Source organism: Eurytemora carolleeae, unplaced genomic scaffold, assembly GCF_000591075.1.
Source record: "Eurytemora carolleeae unplaced genomic scaffold, Eaff_2.0 scaffold777, whole genome shotgun sequence".
Classification (NCBI taxonomy): domain Eukaryota; kingdom Metazoa; phylum Arthropoda; class Copepoda; order Calanoida; family Temoridae; genus Eurytemora; species Eurytemora carolleeae.
Window position 1 is genome coordinate 35,983 of NW_019396828.1, and position 17,482 is coordinate 53,464.

A 17,482-nucleotide genomic window follows, 5' to 3' on the forward strand; every position below is an offset into this window, starting at 1 on the left:
CAGACACTATTACTATTATTTAACCCTGAAAATAGTAATATTACTAAACCTATTTTTTCAGATAGAATGACAGAGAATGTGAAAGAAGAATTGATTATGGAATAAATAAAGATAAAATTGAAAAAGTTTTCATCTATTAGTATAGAGGAAACATATACCAGGATCTGCAGGCCGGAAGATGATGTTAAGAAGGAAAATGCAGAAAATAAAGATAAAGATGATTATTATGGAGATCAGAATTTTTAATGTGTTCTCCATTTTACATTCATTATCCATCATCTGAAGATGTTGTGGTTTACAACCAAATATATTTTGGAGAAAATGACAGTTGTTTAAAACCTAGAGTGATAAGTTTACATAGTTAAAAAGGTATTATTATTTTTTCGAAAAAGGGGGGGGCACAATACTTCCCCCCCATACAGAAATGGTCTTGTGCGCCCCTGTATATACCCATCAGGTTACGCCATAAAGCATTCTGAACATTATGTCTAATTTAACCTTAGAGAAAACTAGGATATTGTGTTTGTTTGTTTGTTTGTAAACGGATTCCTTGAGTTTGGATTGACAGGATAGGATAGGTTAGTTTCGTGCACAGATCAGATATAGAATAGGCGCGTGCACATGTCAAGATATCATTGATCAAGCTCCTTTCAATACTGGAGAATAGGAATTAATCCTAGTTTCCGGCAGAATCTTATAGATTCTTGAGGACATCTTTATAAATGTTTATTTAAAGAGACTGTAAGCGTAATATCAAGAAACTCTCCATATACAGAATGGTATGCCCTATATTCACAGTTCAGTTTCTCATTACAAATCAAATATTTTCAATTGTTGAGTCTCTATTAAAGAGACTGTAAGTGTAATATTAAGAAACTCCGTATACAGGGTGGTATGTCCTATATTCACAGTTCAGTTTCTCATTACAAATCAAATATTTTCAATTGTTGAGTCTCTATTAAAGAGACTGTAGGTATAATATCAAGAAACTCTCCATATACAGGATGGTATGTCCTATATTCACAGTTCAGTTTCTCATTACAAATCAAAAAGAGAAGGTTTCTTTGAGCTTTAACAGGGTTTCTTCGATTAAAAATTTAATACCAATACCAGGGTTTTCAAATCAAAAACTGAATTTTTTTAATCAAAAACAAACTTCACTTTATCAAAAATTGGGTTCATTGGTTCTAAAATAGGACTTTTTTGATCAAAAACAACTCGGTTTTATTTGATCAGAAACATGGATTATTTAATGAACAACAGGGTTTATTTGAACAAAATGCAGGGTTGATTTAATTAAAAACTGTGTTTATCTTATAACAGGGTCTATTTAACCACAAATAGGGTTTTAAAATTTTTTTTTATCAAAAACAGGTTTTTTTGATCCAAACATGTTTTATTTAAATCAAAAACAAGTTTATTTAATCAAAATCAGGTTTTATTTGATCAAAACATGTTTTATTTAAATCAAAAACAAGTTTATTTAATCAAAATAAGAGTTTATTTAATCAAAATAAGAGTTTATTTAATCAAAATAAGAGTTTATTTGATCAAAAACAAGTTTATTTAATCAAAATAAGAGTTAATTTGATCAAAAACAAGTTTATTAAATCAAAATAGGAGTTTATTTGATCAAAATCAGGATTAACTTGATAAAAACATGGTTTATTTTACCAAAACATCGTTTTATTTCACCAAAAACCGGGGTTCTACCAATCAAAACAGGATTTATTTGATCCAACAGGGTTTATTTTACCAAACCCCTTGGGTTTATTTTACCAAATAAAACTTACCAGCTTCAAGGGTTTAAAATTTATATCTAGAACCATAACATAAGTAAAACCATTTTTATAGGTTCTTCACCTAATTCATGAATTTTTAACTCAAATCCGTACAATGTTTTTCTAAAAATATTCCCATAAGCGAAAATTATTTGTTTCTGTTGTCTTTCTTCTAAGGGTTTATTCACATAATTCATTCACCTTAAAGCTTAAAGTACATGAGATATTCATCGTTTCCTCTTTAAAAATTGTTTTGTTTTTTCAAATTCAGTTTCTCTTATAGTTTCTTGCTAAATCTGATGTTTTAGACCTTTGATATTTGAATCAAATATTTGTTTAGATCAAATATCAAAAGTTTACACCATCAGGTTGCAAAGATATGTAATCAGTTGCTTTGCCTTATATTCGAACATGTATTTAGATATTTGAAACAGGGGCGTACAAGGGAAGGGTGCCGCGCCCTGATGAGTCCACTTAAGGAAATTACATAAATGATTTATTAACGCTTGTTATATGGAAGTGTGTATACGGTCGAATAGTTTACATAGTTAAAAAAGGTATAAATATTTTTTCAAAAAAAGGTATTTTTAGGGGGGGGGGGGGCACAAAAGTTTCAAATCATTGTCAACAAGCAGTAAAAACTATCCTATTCATTTTGAAAAATAAAAATGTTTAAATCAGTCTAAATGTCTATATAAGGCGTGGGGTTAAATCAATGTGTGAGCGGAGTAGGAGGGGGGGGGGGGGCTGGGTACTTATGAGAGGTTATAGAGATGAGCATAGTTTTGTTAAAGAACGATTTTTTTTTGTTCAGGAAGATGGTGTTGTTCAGGAAGATGATGTTGTTCAGAAAGATCGTGTTGTTCAGAAAGATCGTGTTGTTCAGAAAGATGGTATTGTTCAGAAAAAAATACGAACGACTTGTATTGTTCAGAAAAATAAAAAAGGAACGAAAAAAACGAAAAACGAACGAATTAAAATCGTTCGAATGAACTTGAAAAACGATAGTCTTGTACTGATCGAACGTATTTTTTCAAAAGATTTTGAATAAAACGATAGTTTTTTACTAAACAAACGATTTTTTGGAACAAACGAAAGTTTATTAACGAACCATTTTTTGATTGAACAAAAACAAACTAACCTAATCTAATCACGAACGATGAACGAACAAAATGGATAAAGCCGAACGTAGGTATAATATCAAGAAACTCTCCATATACAGAATGGTATGTCCTATATTCACAGTTCAGTTTCTCATTACAAATCAAATATTTTCAATTGTTAAAGAAACTCAGTTAGACTATTAACATTCCGTGTAGTTCTAATGTAGCCGGAGGAACTCATAATCATACCATTTATAGTAATTATACAGAAAGATGAGCTAAAATATAAACCATATAGACAACCAATAGAGTTTAAGTAAAGAAACCTAATTATGCTCCAGGGTACAAGAGAGACATCCACACCTTGTTCAGCTCATTCAAACTTTACAAATATCAAGGGTTGAAACTTTTGAAAAATCTGCACAGCACCGGAACTCGAAATCCATTGTGGAAACTTTTAACTTAGCAATTACGTGCTGTTAAAGGGACTGTAACCACATTTTTAAGTGACCCTCCATGCAAAGATGGCATTGCCCGATTTACACCAGTACCCTTGAAACCTTAATCTGAACGAACTCTTATATCTGATTTGAAAAAGTGTTAATTTCTGTGAATTTCTCGTTTGTTTCTTATAAGCAACAAAATGCGCAAAAATAAATAGTTTAAATAAACAAAATCATGCATGCATCTAATTCTTACGTGATCAGACAAAGCTTTTAAGGGTTCCAATTATATATTGGGAATTGTCATCTTTGCATGGAGGGTTACTTGAAATTACGCTAACAGTCCCTTTAATTTTAGTCTGAGAAAACTCAAGTTCTAAATAGTATTATTAAAGGGGGAAGGCACAAAAAAGTTATTTTCTCCCAAATATGTCGTATTCCTTTATATTTTCAAACAATCAATATTTATTCAAAACATAGATAATTTTTTATGTTTTTTAAAATCAAAATACATTAATAAAATCAAAATACAAGCATGAATAATTTTTGTTGTTGAAGGATTCGATAAGAACGAAATGGCTGAAATGATAATTATGTTATATATTGTATTTGTTTGCATAATTTAGTATATTTTTTGTTTCTTTCATAAAATTATACTTTTGATGTTTAACATTATGTTAAAGTAGAAAATAAAAGTTTGCATTGTAAAATGCATTTAAACACAATATTAGAGGGTTTTTGACCAAAGATTCAAGTTGTCTAAATTGACTGGAATATTTCGCATTAGACGAGAAATATTATTAAAAAGATCATATGTTCAGTCATAGAAAGAATGTATTATCTTTATATATAAATCACGATATATCTATCTTTTTGTTGCGGTCTGAATCTGAAAATTGGATTTCCCACCGCTTTTTGCCTCTCTGTATCTATTTTGGCAAAATTAGAAAACGTCATGTGATCACTCAAAAAGTTTTCTTTGTGTTAAATTTTTAATTATGATTAATTTTTTTTAGTTTCGTTGAATTTTCATAATTCATTATCTACCTTTTAAAATATATACTCAGCTCCGTACTTTTTACGGTTCTGCAATAATAGCACAATATTTTATTTATACATGCTAACTAATCTGTATTGTCGCAACATAAAATCGTATTGGTAGACCAAATGTCTCTGTTGTCACGGATAATACAGGGTGTCCCACGAAACATGACAGTTGGTAAATAATTTGGTATGTCTTCTTCCCTATACTGTAATAGATATTATAGACTTTTTGCATTTTTTCGTTCAATAAAATCTTTTACTAAAACATATTTTACTTTGAAATCAATTTTACTATAATAATACTATTAAATATTCTGATAATTCTTTTTTTTGGTATTAAGTAATTATGAAAGTAGACATTTTGAATTATTCACCAACTGTCATGTTTCGTGGGACACCCTGTAGAAGAATAATGCGAAGGAATTAAGTCTTTGCCACAAACACTCTGCTTTTCTAAATCCTATATCTCTTTAGATTCCAATGTCGTGGACCTTAGATATTTCAAACTATGAATTCTGTTAGATCAAATAATATAAGTTTGAAATATCAAAGATTTATAACATTGGGTTCCAATGATATAGGAATTATAAAATCAGAGTTTGTGGCAAAGACTCAATTCCTTTGTCGCATCATTGCGCATCATTGCACATGTATGATGTATAACAATATTATTTTTTTTTATAATTGACGTATTAACATAAATCTTTTAACAAAATTTGATCAAACTTTTCTGATTGAAAATTTAGTTACAATCTTTCAATTGTGACTTCTATGTGAAGGCGCCATGCGGGTTTATACTGATGAGACAATGAAAGGCATTTTCAGAATTCAACATTTTTCAAGAAAGAAACAAGACGATATCTTGCCTTATTTTTCCTTAGATTAACTATTTATAACACTGTTATTTTGGTTCGCAGTGTTTTAAAGTTTTTGGACAGAAATTTTCACTTTATCGAGAAGGTTCAATCCTTTTTAGATTCAATTTTGTTCCGGCGAGGGACAAAATATAATCTTAAAAGGCGAGAACCTTCGAGATATAGAAAAATTAAAGTCCAAAAACTTTTTAGCACTGTGAACCAAAATAATATTGCTATAGGTAGTTTTTTGAAACGTTTGTGTACTTGTCTTATTTCAATGGCTATTTCTAGATCAAATAAGCTTTGAAACAAAAAAAATTGATTTTAATTCTATTTTCATTTCAATTAAAAAAATATTTTGGAAATATCCAACATTTTTTGGAGAAAATCCGGGAACCAATCAAAACTTAATATCACACGTGCTATAATGTACAGCTAATTTAACTTTACAGCACGATGATTACTTTATAGCACGATGATTACTTTAAAGCACCGTACGTTATGAAATTCACGATGAAGTGAGGAAGAATGATAAAGTACACAATAGTTTAATGAAATATTTAAAGGGTACCGTTGTGAATCAGGGAAATTTTATATATTTTGGGTCACATGGTCGCACGCCACGGTAAACTGAAGGTCCTGGTTTAAAGTCTAACGAGTCTTAACTTTACTTTCATTTTTCACGATATCCCTGTAGCATTATATGGTGATTCATTTTTAAAGGTTTTAATATAATTCTATACATGTGCAAACCAATTGATTTAAGGTTAAGATTTAGACTAAAATGGGTATAATAAAACTAAATATGTGCAGATAGGGTTACATTTTCAAGGAGATGGCGCTGAAATAATGATTGTGGATACGAATGCTGAATTTATTTTATGAAATTATTTGCTAAATTAAAAATTTATGTTAAATTGAAATCTTAAAGTGAATCCCATTCCCAGATATATGAATAATGTCGTATTCTCAACCTATTTAAGATCAAATGCCGCGGAAAAAATTAATAGTCCTAAAATATGAATGCAACTGATATATTTATATTAAACTTATTTTTGCGCGGGATTTGATCTTAAATATGTAATACGACATTATAAAAACTCTTGCTATGATTCATATATCTGGGATTCACTCTACATGTTTTAAATCATATCTTCTCTTTTTAAAAAAAACAAAAACATGATTGAATTTATAGTATAGAACCGGATGTAAAAATATGATTGAATTTATAGTATAGAACCGGATGTAAAATGAAAACTAAATGAGCTACGAGATCACAAAAGTACTACACGTAAATTTGACAGAAATGAATTTTAACTGAATTTTAACTAACCCTCAATTTTAAGCTTGGCATGCAGATCCAATCACAATTTCACTTTATCTGAGTAACAATGTGGAAGATATCTTCATTTTCATATTTTAAAAAGTGATGAACTTTGACAATGTCCTTCATTGTCTTTGTCTAGCAGATATCCACAAGTCAATTTCGAGAAAAACCACAAATGAAAGTAATCTAATAAATAAATAAGAATATCTTAATCTTCCAAAGGTTTAAAGGGTATAAATGTAAATTGATTGCATATCTTTAAATAGGAGTTCCTTGAAATTAAGTCAATATTGTGAGATATCAAATTGTAAATAGACATCCAAGCTAAGAATGTAACTTAGTCTATGTTTAAATTATAAAAAGTATGAATTCAAAAAATTCTAAAAAAGTTGAGGTTTTAAAAGTTTTTGAACCCCCTGGAACTCTCTTCAGCTTGTTCAAGTTTATGTATTTATTAACTTCTGAATGAAGTAGAACTATTTATTTATCATAATTTCATAATTTATTCTCCGGCATTGAATATTAACTTTGGTTGGGGCTGAGTTTCTCCACGGGAGGGAGGGACGCCACATCCGCCATGAGCCTCACAGATTTTCTATGCAGCTCCGAGCCTCCACAATACAATTTGATCCAAACTTTAAAACATTTTAAACCTATAAACATTATAAGCGAAGAAAATTCTGGAGGGAATACCGAGGTTTGAACTTTTGAACCAATTAAATTGAGAATGAATGCTTAACCCCTTAATGTTAGAAGTTCCTGCCGAAAAAACATTTTCCCGATTTTTTTCCTTCAAAATTTAGATTATTATCCAAAAGGGGTATTTTGCATCTTGCAATTTAGCTAAATCTAAATATTAAAGATTAGAACAAATTAGAAAATATTTTCTTCAAAATGATTTATAATATAATATTTATACTTTGTGGAGGCTCGCTATTGTTTGGCAAATCTAGGAGGCTCATTGCGACCGGGGTGTCCCTCCCTCTCTACTAGGGGGGTCTTCATTCTTCACAGCTCATCCTCAGTTCCTCACCCCTCATCCTATACACTCATTAAACTCATTAGCTCACTGACAGACAGCGAGGGGGGGGGGTGTTAAGTATATTCCTTGTTAAAAAATGATATTTAAAATATTAAATATTTGAATATTTAATAAGTTGGAGAGTGGGATAGATAGAGAGCTAAAGATTATTAGGGTGGGAGCTTTGGAGCTGAACTTAGCTAAGAATATCTCATTTCAAACTTATTAACTTCAACGAGCAGAGTCTTTATAATTTATATTAGAAGCCTGAGAACCTAGTACTCAAGACAACCTTTTCAGATAATGATAAACATTTAGATTTTCTCATTTAGTTTCTAATTTTCTCTTGAACTCCTGGAGGATCCCCTGAACTCCTGTAAGATCCCCTGAACTCCTGTAGGATACCCTGAACTCCTGTAGGATCTCCGAAACTCCTGTAGGATCCCCTGAACTCCTGTAGGATCTCCTAAACTCCTGTAGGATCACCTGAACTCGTGTAGGATCTCCTAAACTCCTGTAGGATCCCCTGAAATCCTGTATAATCTCCTAAACTCCTGTAGGATCCCCTGAACTCCTGTAGGATCTCCTAAACTCTTGTAGGATCCCCTGAACTCCTGTATAATCTCCTAAACTCCTGTAGGATCCCCTGAACTCCTGTAGGATCCCCTGAACTCCTGTATAATCTCCTAAACTTCTGTAGGATCCCTGAACTCCTGTAGGATCTACTGTACTCCTATAGGATCTCCTAAATTCCTGTAAGATCTCCAGAACTCCTGCAGAATCTACTGAACTACTTTAGGATTTCCTGAACTCCTGTAGGATCTCCTGAACTTCTGTAGGATTTTCTGAACTTCTGTAGGATTTTCTGAACTCCTGAAGGATCTCCTGAACACCTGTAGGACCTCCTTAACTCCTTCAGGATCTTCTGAACTTTTGTAGGATCCCCTGAACTCCTGGAGGATCTCTTGAACTCCTATAGGATCATAGGATTTCCTGAACTCCTGTGGAATCTCCTGAACTCTTGTAAGAAAATGTAGGAAAATGTTGGAAATATGTTAAGATATGTGAATTCTGTCTCCTGAATACTAAGCAAGATATCCTGTTCTATAGAAGAATTAAACCACAACAGCTTTTCTTTATATCCCTCTTACTTTCTCTCCCCTTTCTCTCCCCTATCTCTTTTCCCTTTCTCTCCCATTTCTTTCTTTCCCCTTTCTCTCCCCTCTCTCTTTTCCCTTTCTCTCCCATTTCTTTCTTTCCCCTCTCTCTTTCTCCTCTCTGTCTCTTTACCCTTTCTCTCTCCTCTCTCTTTATTCATGTTTACACATTGGGGCACCTTCATGAGGGGAGAGGCAAAGATGGTTGAAAATCTGAAGTGGATATATATTCTTTTCTTGCCTGTCCGTGTCTGTTTGTCTGTCCGTTTGTATCAAATAAACGCCAAAACGGCTGAACCGAAAAGGTTTAAGTTCTGTGTGGCAACTCATATGACCCAAATTTTCAAGATTTGACAAGAAAAATGTAGGTATTTTTTTGTTTGAAAATCCGTCACTTTGAACAGAACTGCTATTATAAAAGTAATGTTTAATCAAAACATAATATGTAATGTCAGTCTGTTCTGATAAAAACTCTCGAGTGATAAAGGTTACATTCTTTACGATGATGATTGTGAACTGAAAAGCCTAAACAGGATTATTAATGATATATCAGGGTGCCTGAGAAACCCACCCCGGTTCTAGGTTTGGGTTCTCAGCGATCAGTTTCTCCAGGGTCTGTGGTTACTTGGCTCCGGGGGTTTAATCCTGATTAATCTGCAAGGCCAAGAATTGCGTTAGTTGCGTAAACAATAATATTCCAAGGATTGTATGGATAGTGTATACCACTATGAAAGTAATGCATTTTAAAGGTACATTTATTGTCTCTATACATAATGAATAACGAGTATATTAAAAGAGAGGAGTAGGTTTTCGCTGGTTCCAGATCCGAAGCTACTGATTGCAGATTTTATAATCCTCTTTCGGGGATTTCATCTTTAGACCTCGCCGACTTTGAAATTATATAATACGTTGACCTTGAAGTTCATTCTTATTACTCACTTATACTCTTTTGTAGCCTTGGACATGTAAATTTAAAACTGAACAGTTCCTAGGAGTAGTTGGCTAAATTCTATCAAATTATTGCGTGAGAGCGTGCATATGTTTGCTCGCAGTGATACTCAAAATTTCACTAATTACGTGAAAACAATGGTCAAAATATTTAATTTTTACAATGTTAAACGTACACAGAAAAATACTATTAGTATTGTTCATTTTCAGTAATTACGGAATAAAAAGGAATAAATTGATTTAAAAAAAATTGTTCTAGACCGGGGCGACCTTGAGATGTCATAACGCCTAGGCTTTTAATAACCCAGATATTAACCTTAACAATATACATTGTACAACTAAAAGCGCTTGTTAATAACTTTAGTTTTTTAGAAGTACTTGTCAAAATTCTGTAGGTTGAAACAATAAGAGTACAATAATTTACGAACATGTCCTAAAAATAGAACAGAAGTTTAGAGAAATAAAACTATTTGATTTTTTTTATTATCGGTTGAAAAAAATATCATTTCCGAAAGCATCATCTACTTTTACTCGTCTTTTAATTAATAAATGACGCAGTTAAATTTACACGTACAATCCATTTTTGGTAATAACTGAACCGTATGGGTAGTTGAGGATATTTACTCAACATTTGACACGAATGACGGTGCAAAGTATAATTCTCAATTTAATACTTTGAATAAGAATTATGCTCTGAAGCCAGGGTGCCAGGAGAGATGTTATCTTGATATGGAGTTTTGGATGGTTTGCATTCACTGGGTTCAACAGAGAAGGAATTATTGTCTGTTTGGTTCCTGGGAACTTACTGAGATTTGATTGTTGTCTGATTCACAACTTTCACTTAATCGTGATGAATTTTGATGGTTCCTGATGGTTCCTGAGGGTTCCGGATGGTTTGTAATGGTTTGTGATGGTTTTTGATGGTTTCTGATAGTTCCTTATGGTTCCTGATGAATCCTGATGCTTCTCGATTGTTCCTGATGGTTTCTGATGGTTCCTGATAGCTCCTAGTGATTGCTAATGAACCCCCGATAGTTCCTAATGGTTTCTGATAGTTCCTGATGGTTCGTGTTAGTTCCTGATGGTTACTGATGGCTCCCGATGATTTCTTATGGTTCCTGATAGTTCCTCATGGTTCCTGATGGTTTCTGATGGTTTCTGATAGTTCCTGATGGTTCCTGATGGTTTCTGATGGTTCCTGATGGTTCCTAATGTTTCCTAATGGTTCCTGATGGTTCCTGATGTGAATCTAGAGATGTAGTGTCAAAACTAGGCTAAGACTCCGCCCATAATCTAACATCATTTCTGGTGTGTATCAATCCGTTTAATTTACATCAAACAGGGTGTCCCACAGAATAGGAAGAAAGAAAATGTAGCCGTGAAGCTTTTTTTTGATACACACTTTGATCAAAGAAGACTTTTACTTCGTCACTCCTCTGTATTTTTTATGGGACACCCTGTAGCTGTATGACTTACAATGAAAGATAGTGGAGATCATATTTAAATCTAGCAAATGATCCAAAAGAACTTTAAATACTTAGAATTTAAGGCTTTTCGACTTTTCAACATCTTAATCACTTGATGTATTATTCTGAATCTTGTAATAGGTGGATAATAGACCGATAATCTGTGATAAAAATATATAACATTAAAAGTTATATATATAGCATGTGTCATGAGAACTGTTAGAGAAAATTATATTTCCGATTTCTCGGATTTCTTTTTTCAGCAATGAGAATATAACTAAGGAGAGGGGGCACGGTGGGATATTTTAGGGGGTCTGTGGGTTGGGGTGACTGTTTTTTGTCACAATACTCATCTTTAAATGCATTTGTCTTGTGTTTCATGGTGAGAATGAACAAAATGAATATATTCTGATAATCTTTTCATTTACAAACATTGAATCAGTTGCAGCTTGCATTGATTTAAATTGATTTAATTTATAATTACTTTTCCCGTTCATATATTTATCCTAGAATGAATCCTGTAAACCCGCAATATATTTAGATGTCGTCTTTATTACAGCGAGAATTTTGGAAGAAAAACATATTTTTTATAGCAAAAGCACAAGAAAACACAGTGGTTTCTAACACCCATATAGAAAAGATTTAGGGGCATCAGCAGCACGCCAAAACCTTGATTTAGTCAGAGTAGCGTGTTGATTAATCCTAATTTAATGAAATAGCGGGGTTTCGATCGAGATTCTTAACTAAAACATAACATTTAAACAACTTTGAGACTTCTCTCAAAAAAAAGTTGGGCCCTTCAGAAATTACTTAATGTCGGTTGTTTCCGATAAAACCAGGTCTATCGATGTTATAGCAGAAATTACCAAACCTTTTCATGTGAAAAGATGGTTTTTATTTTTAATATTGAAGAAGCACCACGTACCATTGCTAATTCAACTGGGCACGAAAACTACATCGCTGGAGCTATAAGTCGAGTAAAGAAAATTCATAATATGTAAGCTTACTATTTTTATAAATATTGATATTTTTACTTAAAGGGACTCTGTAAGTGTAACTTCAAATATGCCAGTGCCTGATTTTAAACATAGTTTTGGCTGATTGAATTAGTTATCAATGTTTATAATTATGAAAACTAATCAATTCCTATTGGGGTTTCTCTACAAAATTGACTTGCGTATTTCTACTATTTACGCTATCAGTCCCTTTAAAGATATCCAATATTTTTATAGATCATGAAAGGTTTATTTCTTGGCTCACAGTACCCAGATCTTAAATAATTTAATGCAGAGTCGATTTAAACATTTGTATGTTACGTATTTCTATCAAACCATTACACTCAGAGATGTCACACAGAACGGTTTTCCTCTCAAATTAATTGCTTCGACGTGGGAGGAAGTTTTCTGCCAAATATTGGACGTGGGAAAATATTGGACGTGGGACGAAGTTTTCTGCCAAATATTGGACGTGGGAGGAAGTTTTCTGCCAAATATTGGACGTGGGGGGAAGTTTTCTGCCAAATATTGGACGTGGGAGGAAGTTTTCTGCCAAATATTGGACGTGGGAGGAAGTTTTCTGCCAAATATTGGACGTGGGAGGAAGTTTTCTGCCAAATATTGGACGTGGGAGGAAGTTGGACGATTTTTTAAATTCCACTACAACTCTTTTTGAAAGATTTAACAAAAACATTGTGTTGCCGCACTGTGTAAAATACGACAGGTGGCGTTAACGATTTTTTTAAAAGGGAAGACTCCAACACCTTGGGCAATTTGTAGACGAATGGGCACGGACAACGCCGTATATATATATAAATATATAAAGAACAACGATTAATAAAGAACCCTGTTATGATATGTTAAGTATTCTCAGCTTGACGAAAAAATTCAAAATGTCGGATTAAAATGGGTTTATATATTATAATCCGATTAAAGTAAATATGGATTATATACATGAAGCTGCGAGGAATGAAAAGAATGTATGAGGCCTATACACTTGCTCCGATCCCCCTCTTTCAACCCACACCGGGTTCAGAGTTTAGTTCAGGCCTGACTCTCCGCAGAGACCGAACCTTACTCCAGGCTTAGTTTAAACAGTGTTGAAACGGTTTGAAATGGTTCCATGTTTCCGTGATATATCCTGGGTATACGTGAACTATTTACCCAGGGTTTAGAATGATGGGTTCCCTGCTGGGAAACTCCAGACTCTTTGGAATAAAATTAAAGCATGATGTGAGGAGGGTCTCCCGGGATCTCCAGGGTGCCAAACTGACCAATTACGGAGAATTATACAGCACTATGTCTCAGGTCTAATGAGATCTCGGAGCAAATTCAACCCGAACCTTGTTTTCTAGGATTAAACAGAGAAATTAAATGTGATTGAACCAAGTTTAATTCTCTCTCTCGTGAAGTTGAACAATGGACAAATGTTGCAACCAAGCTAACTTTAGTCAACCCTTGTAGCGTTAGAGGGCAAATATGATTGAAACCATGTCTGAACCCGTAGAGTCAGGTTCGTTATCTCAGGATATATTTTACTCCGTATTCCCCCCCCCCTCACCCCTCCCAAATTTACTAGGATGAAAATCACCCCTTCCCTACTGGCTGTAAATGTGGTTTTTGAAAATGACCCTACATTTAGTCTGATTGACAACTGTACCCTGAAAATGTCGACGTCTTACAGAGAAATTAAAAATAATCAATTTTCAGAGAGTTACTTTTGAAAACATTTATTCCTGTTTCGAAGATTTTTGATAAAAAAGACGACATTTTCATATTTTCCACGAATGTTCGAAAATCCAGCGCCAGCGCAATATTATTTTTAAAGAACAAAATTTAAAAATATTATGAAATATTAACTATATATAAATGCGTCGAAAAATAATTGATGACTATTGTTTGTAATATCTGAATGATTTGTTTGGAATTAAGTTGATTATTTTACGATCCGAGTTGAATGTTGCAACTTTCTGAATTTGTATGGACGCTACGTTCTTCAGCATGAGACGTGTTTAACAATTTTCTCCTTATAGATGCAACAGATAGAATTAAAATTAGAAGCGAGTAGAAGCGCTTATTTTTCGCGAACACTCCCTTTAAATCCGGTCAATTGAAATTCCGTTTATTTTTCTAATAAGATAAGTAAATACGGAAATGAAACAAAACAGTTATATGAAAATTAATTGAATAATAAAATTATTCTGAACAAATAAATCATTTTAATTGTTTGGAGCAAGCATTAACGAATTCTTATAAGATCTCTACAAAAGACTTAGGCAAACAGAGAAATGCACAAAGATACAATGTTTAAAAATGAAATGTCAGATTTAGGAGAAATGATAAAATAGAAGAAGACCAATATGCTACAATGAAAAATGCTTTTCTTTCAATTAAGAAAATTAATAATTTAAAGAGAGATTTAAAATATTCTGAATTGAGGAAAGTTGTATTGTTAACTTAAGCTTTTTTAGAAAGCGCTAATACATGTCAACGCTATTTAAAAGTTGCATTTACTACAGTATCCTTTCCTGCCTTTAATTAAGAAACAATGAGAAAGTTTGAAACATGTCGAATTGTGTTTTTTTTTGCATCGGCTCAAAAAATCCGCAAATCACTTTGATATAGAAACCATAATTCAAAATGATCAATTTTCAGATCTCCAGACGAAACGGTTTAAAGGATACCTTTGTATTAATTATTCGAAATTATGTCTATTGAGGCCGAAATTAAGGAATTTTAGCCTTGGCTCAAATATGGTTGGTTCCTCTTAAATTGTATTCAATGTTTAAAGATTTAAGCCGGCGCGCTAAATTAAAACCGTTTTTTGGCGGATTTTAGACTCGGCTCAAATTCATTTAATTCGGACTCAGTTCATACAAGTTTCTTTTGAATATCAATCTGGACTCACAAAAATCTGCGAAATATAATGCATAAATGAAAACCAGCTAATTTTTATCCCGGATTAAACCATTGAAATAAAAAATTTACACTGTGGATATATTAAGTTCAGATGTTGTAGATTAGCGCTAAAGTTCCGATCCTGATTAAATTTTGTTGATATAAGAAGCCACACATATATAAATCTAGATCTAAATGCATTTATTGAATGAAACTTTTCTTGCGGCGTCAAGATCTTATCAACTTAAAGCAAATCTTTGATATTTTTTTGTATCCTTGTATCCTTGTATCCTTGTTTGTATCCTTGTATCCTTGTATCCTTGTATCCTTGTATCCTTGTATCCTTGTATCCTTGTATCCTATATTTCTTTGTCAAAGTTAACTACAAACAAAGTTGTAAATGGTTTATGCCTTAGTGTTGAGATAAAAGAGATTCTGTTGTATCATTCTTTATCATATTGTTCTCTAGAAATATCAAGTCAATTCATCAACAGATATTCAGACTAAAACTAGTGACTAATAGTCATAATCTTTTATTTTTGCACTTCTTAGTGCTCTTCTTTAATTTTATTAAATATTGAATTAATGTTAATTATGTAGAGCCACAGAAACAAACCTAAACATGTTCTATGTTTCATAAAGTTTTAGTAAAAACTTAATATTTTAGATCGTATCTCCGATGTTGAGGAGAAGAGTAGGACGAACTCAAGTTTAGGGTTCTCTGAGGATAGGAACCGAAGTGATGGGACGAACTCCGGTATAAGGTTTCATCCAACCAGTTCCAGGACGAACTCAAAGTTAGAGTTTATTCCCAGGACGGAGTCTAAGTTAGGGTTAACTCCCAGGACGTTTACTCCTAAGATGAACTCCGATATAGTATTTACTCACAGGACTAACTCTGAGTTGGGGTTTACTCTAAAGTCGAACTCTGAGTTAGAGTTTGATCCCCGAACGAACTCTGGGTCCCCAACTGAACTGAACTCTGTGTTTACTGGGACTAATTCCTCAGCTGTATTTAAGCTTAAGGTATGTAAACAAAATTTCGTGAGTTTTCCTGTTTTTATTGCTGGAATTACGACATTTTTTTAAAAGCAATTTTATTAAATTTCGAACGGCCCTTAACCTTTCCTGGTCTTATCTAGCAAAAAATGTTAGTTATTTTAAAAAAATGTCAGTTATTTTAAGTTTTGTTAAACAAACAAACCAAGTCCAAAGCATCAAAAATATATATAAATAAGTATTTACTTAGAATAAGGTAAATATTTCTGCATTTTTAAATAGCTTAAGTGTGTATTTAGAAAAAACAAATAAGCTTGGATGGATCAGAATATTTGGAGAAATTACAGGAACCTTTGCACACTTTGCCAATATCCTCAAGAACGTGAGCGAAATGTCTATTGGTAGAATTTGCAACATAATTTCGCAAACTTTTAGTTTCCGAAAGATATCATTTAATGGTATCCTGGGGCGTTCTTTCAAAAAGAAAAAGCCCTTTAAAACTATTTGATCTGAGAAATAAAGATATTTCTTGGGATTGGGATGAATTCAATTATCTGTGAAACCCTTCAGTGAATCCTGTCTCATCAAGGATGAAGATATTTGAATATTTAATTTAGAAATCAAGATTTAAAATATGAAATCTTCCTGCAGCCTCATTATTTATACACCTCTAAATTCAACGTTTTACAAAACATTTTTCTTTGGTTTAATTTTTTTTTTAAAAAGTTTGTGGGATCCTTCTGTGTTGATGTCGCAGATCTGCAAAGAAGATCTGATGCGGTTAGATCTCATCTTAATATTCTCAAGGTAGGTGCTAGAATACAGGAGATTTAAAATTCTTCCAGGATACTTACCAGACACTCTAGGATATTCTAGAATACTCCAGGATATTCTAGGATACTCCAGGATATACTAGAATACTCCAGGATATTCTAGAATACTCTGGGATACTTTTGAATATTCCAGGATATTCTAGAATACTCCAGGATATTCTAGAATACTCCAGGATATTCTAGAATACTCCAGGATATTCTAGAATACTCCAGGATATTCTAGAATACTCTAGGAAACTCTAGAATATTCAAGGATATTCTAGAATATTCAAGGATATTCTAGAATACTCCAGGATATTCAAGAATACTCCAGGATGCTCTAGAATACTCTAGGATACTCTAGAATACTCCAGGATATTCTAGAATACTCCAGGATATTCTAGAATACTCCAGGATATTCTAGAAAACTCCCGGATATTCTAGAATACTCCAGGATATTCTAGAATAATCCAGAATATTCTAGAATACTATAGCATATTCTAGAAAACTACAGGATACTCTAGAATACTCCAGGATACTCTAGAATATTCCAGGAAACTCTAGAATACTCCAGAATAGTCTAGAATACTCCAGGATATTCTAGAATACTCCAGGATATTCTAGAATACTC

At 32.8% G+C, this 17,482-nt stretch overlaps 1 protein-coding gene across 1 annotated transcript in view; it reads left to right on the top strand.

Annotated features, from left to right (window-relative positions):
* Positions 1–13,197: 13,197 nt before the first annotated feature.
* The window catches only part of LOC111709139 (uncharacterized), a 16,710-nt gene continuing 12,425 nt past the window's right edge, over positions 13,198–17,482 (top strand). Inside the window, exons 1-3 of the mRNA XM_023482746.1 lie at positions 13,198–13,655; positions 15,708–16,066; positions 16,766–16,846. Coding sequence (XP_023338514.1) covers positions 13,622–13,655; positions 15,708–16,066; positions 16,766–16,846 — 474 coding nt within the window. The 5' untranslated portion in view covers positions 13,198–13,621. The remainder of the gene's footprint in view (positions 13,656–15,707; positions 16,067–16,765; positions 16,847–17,482) is intronic.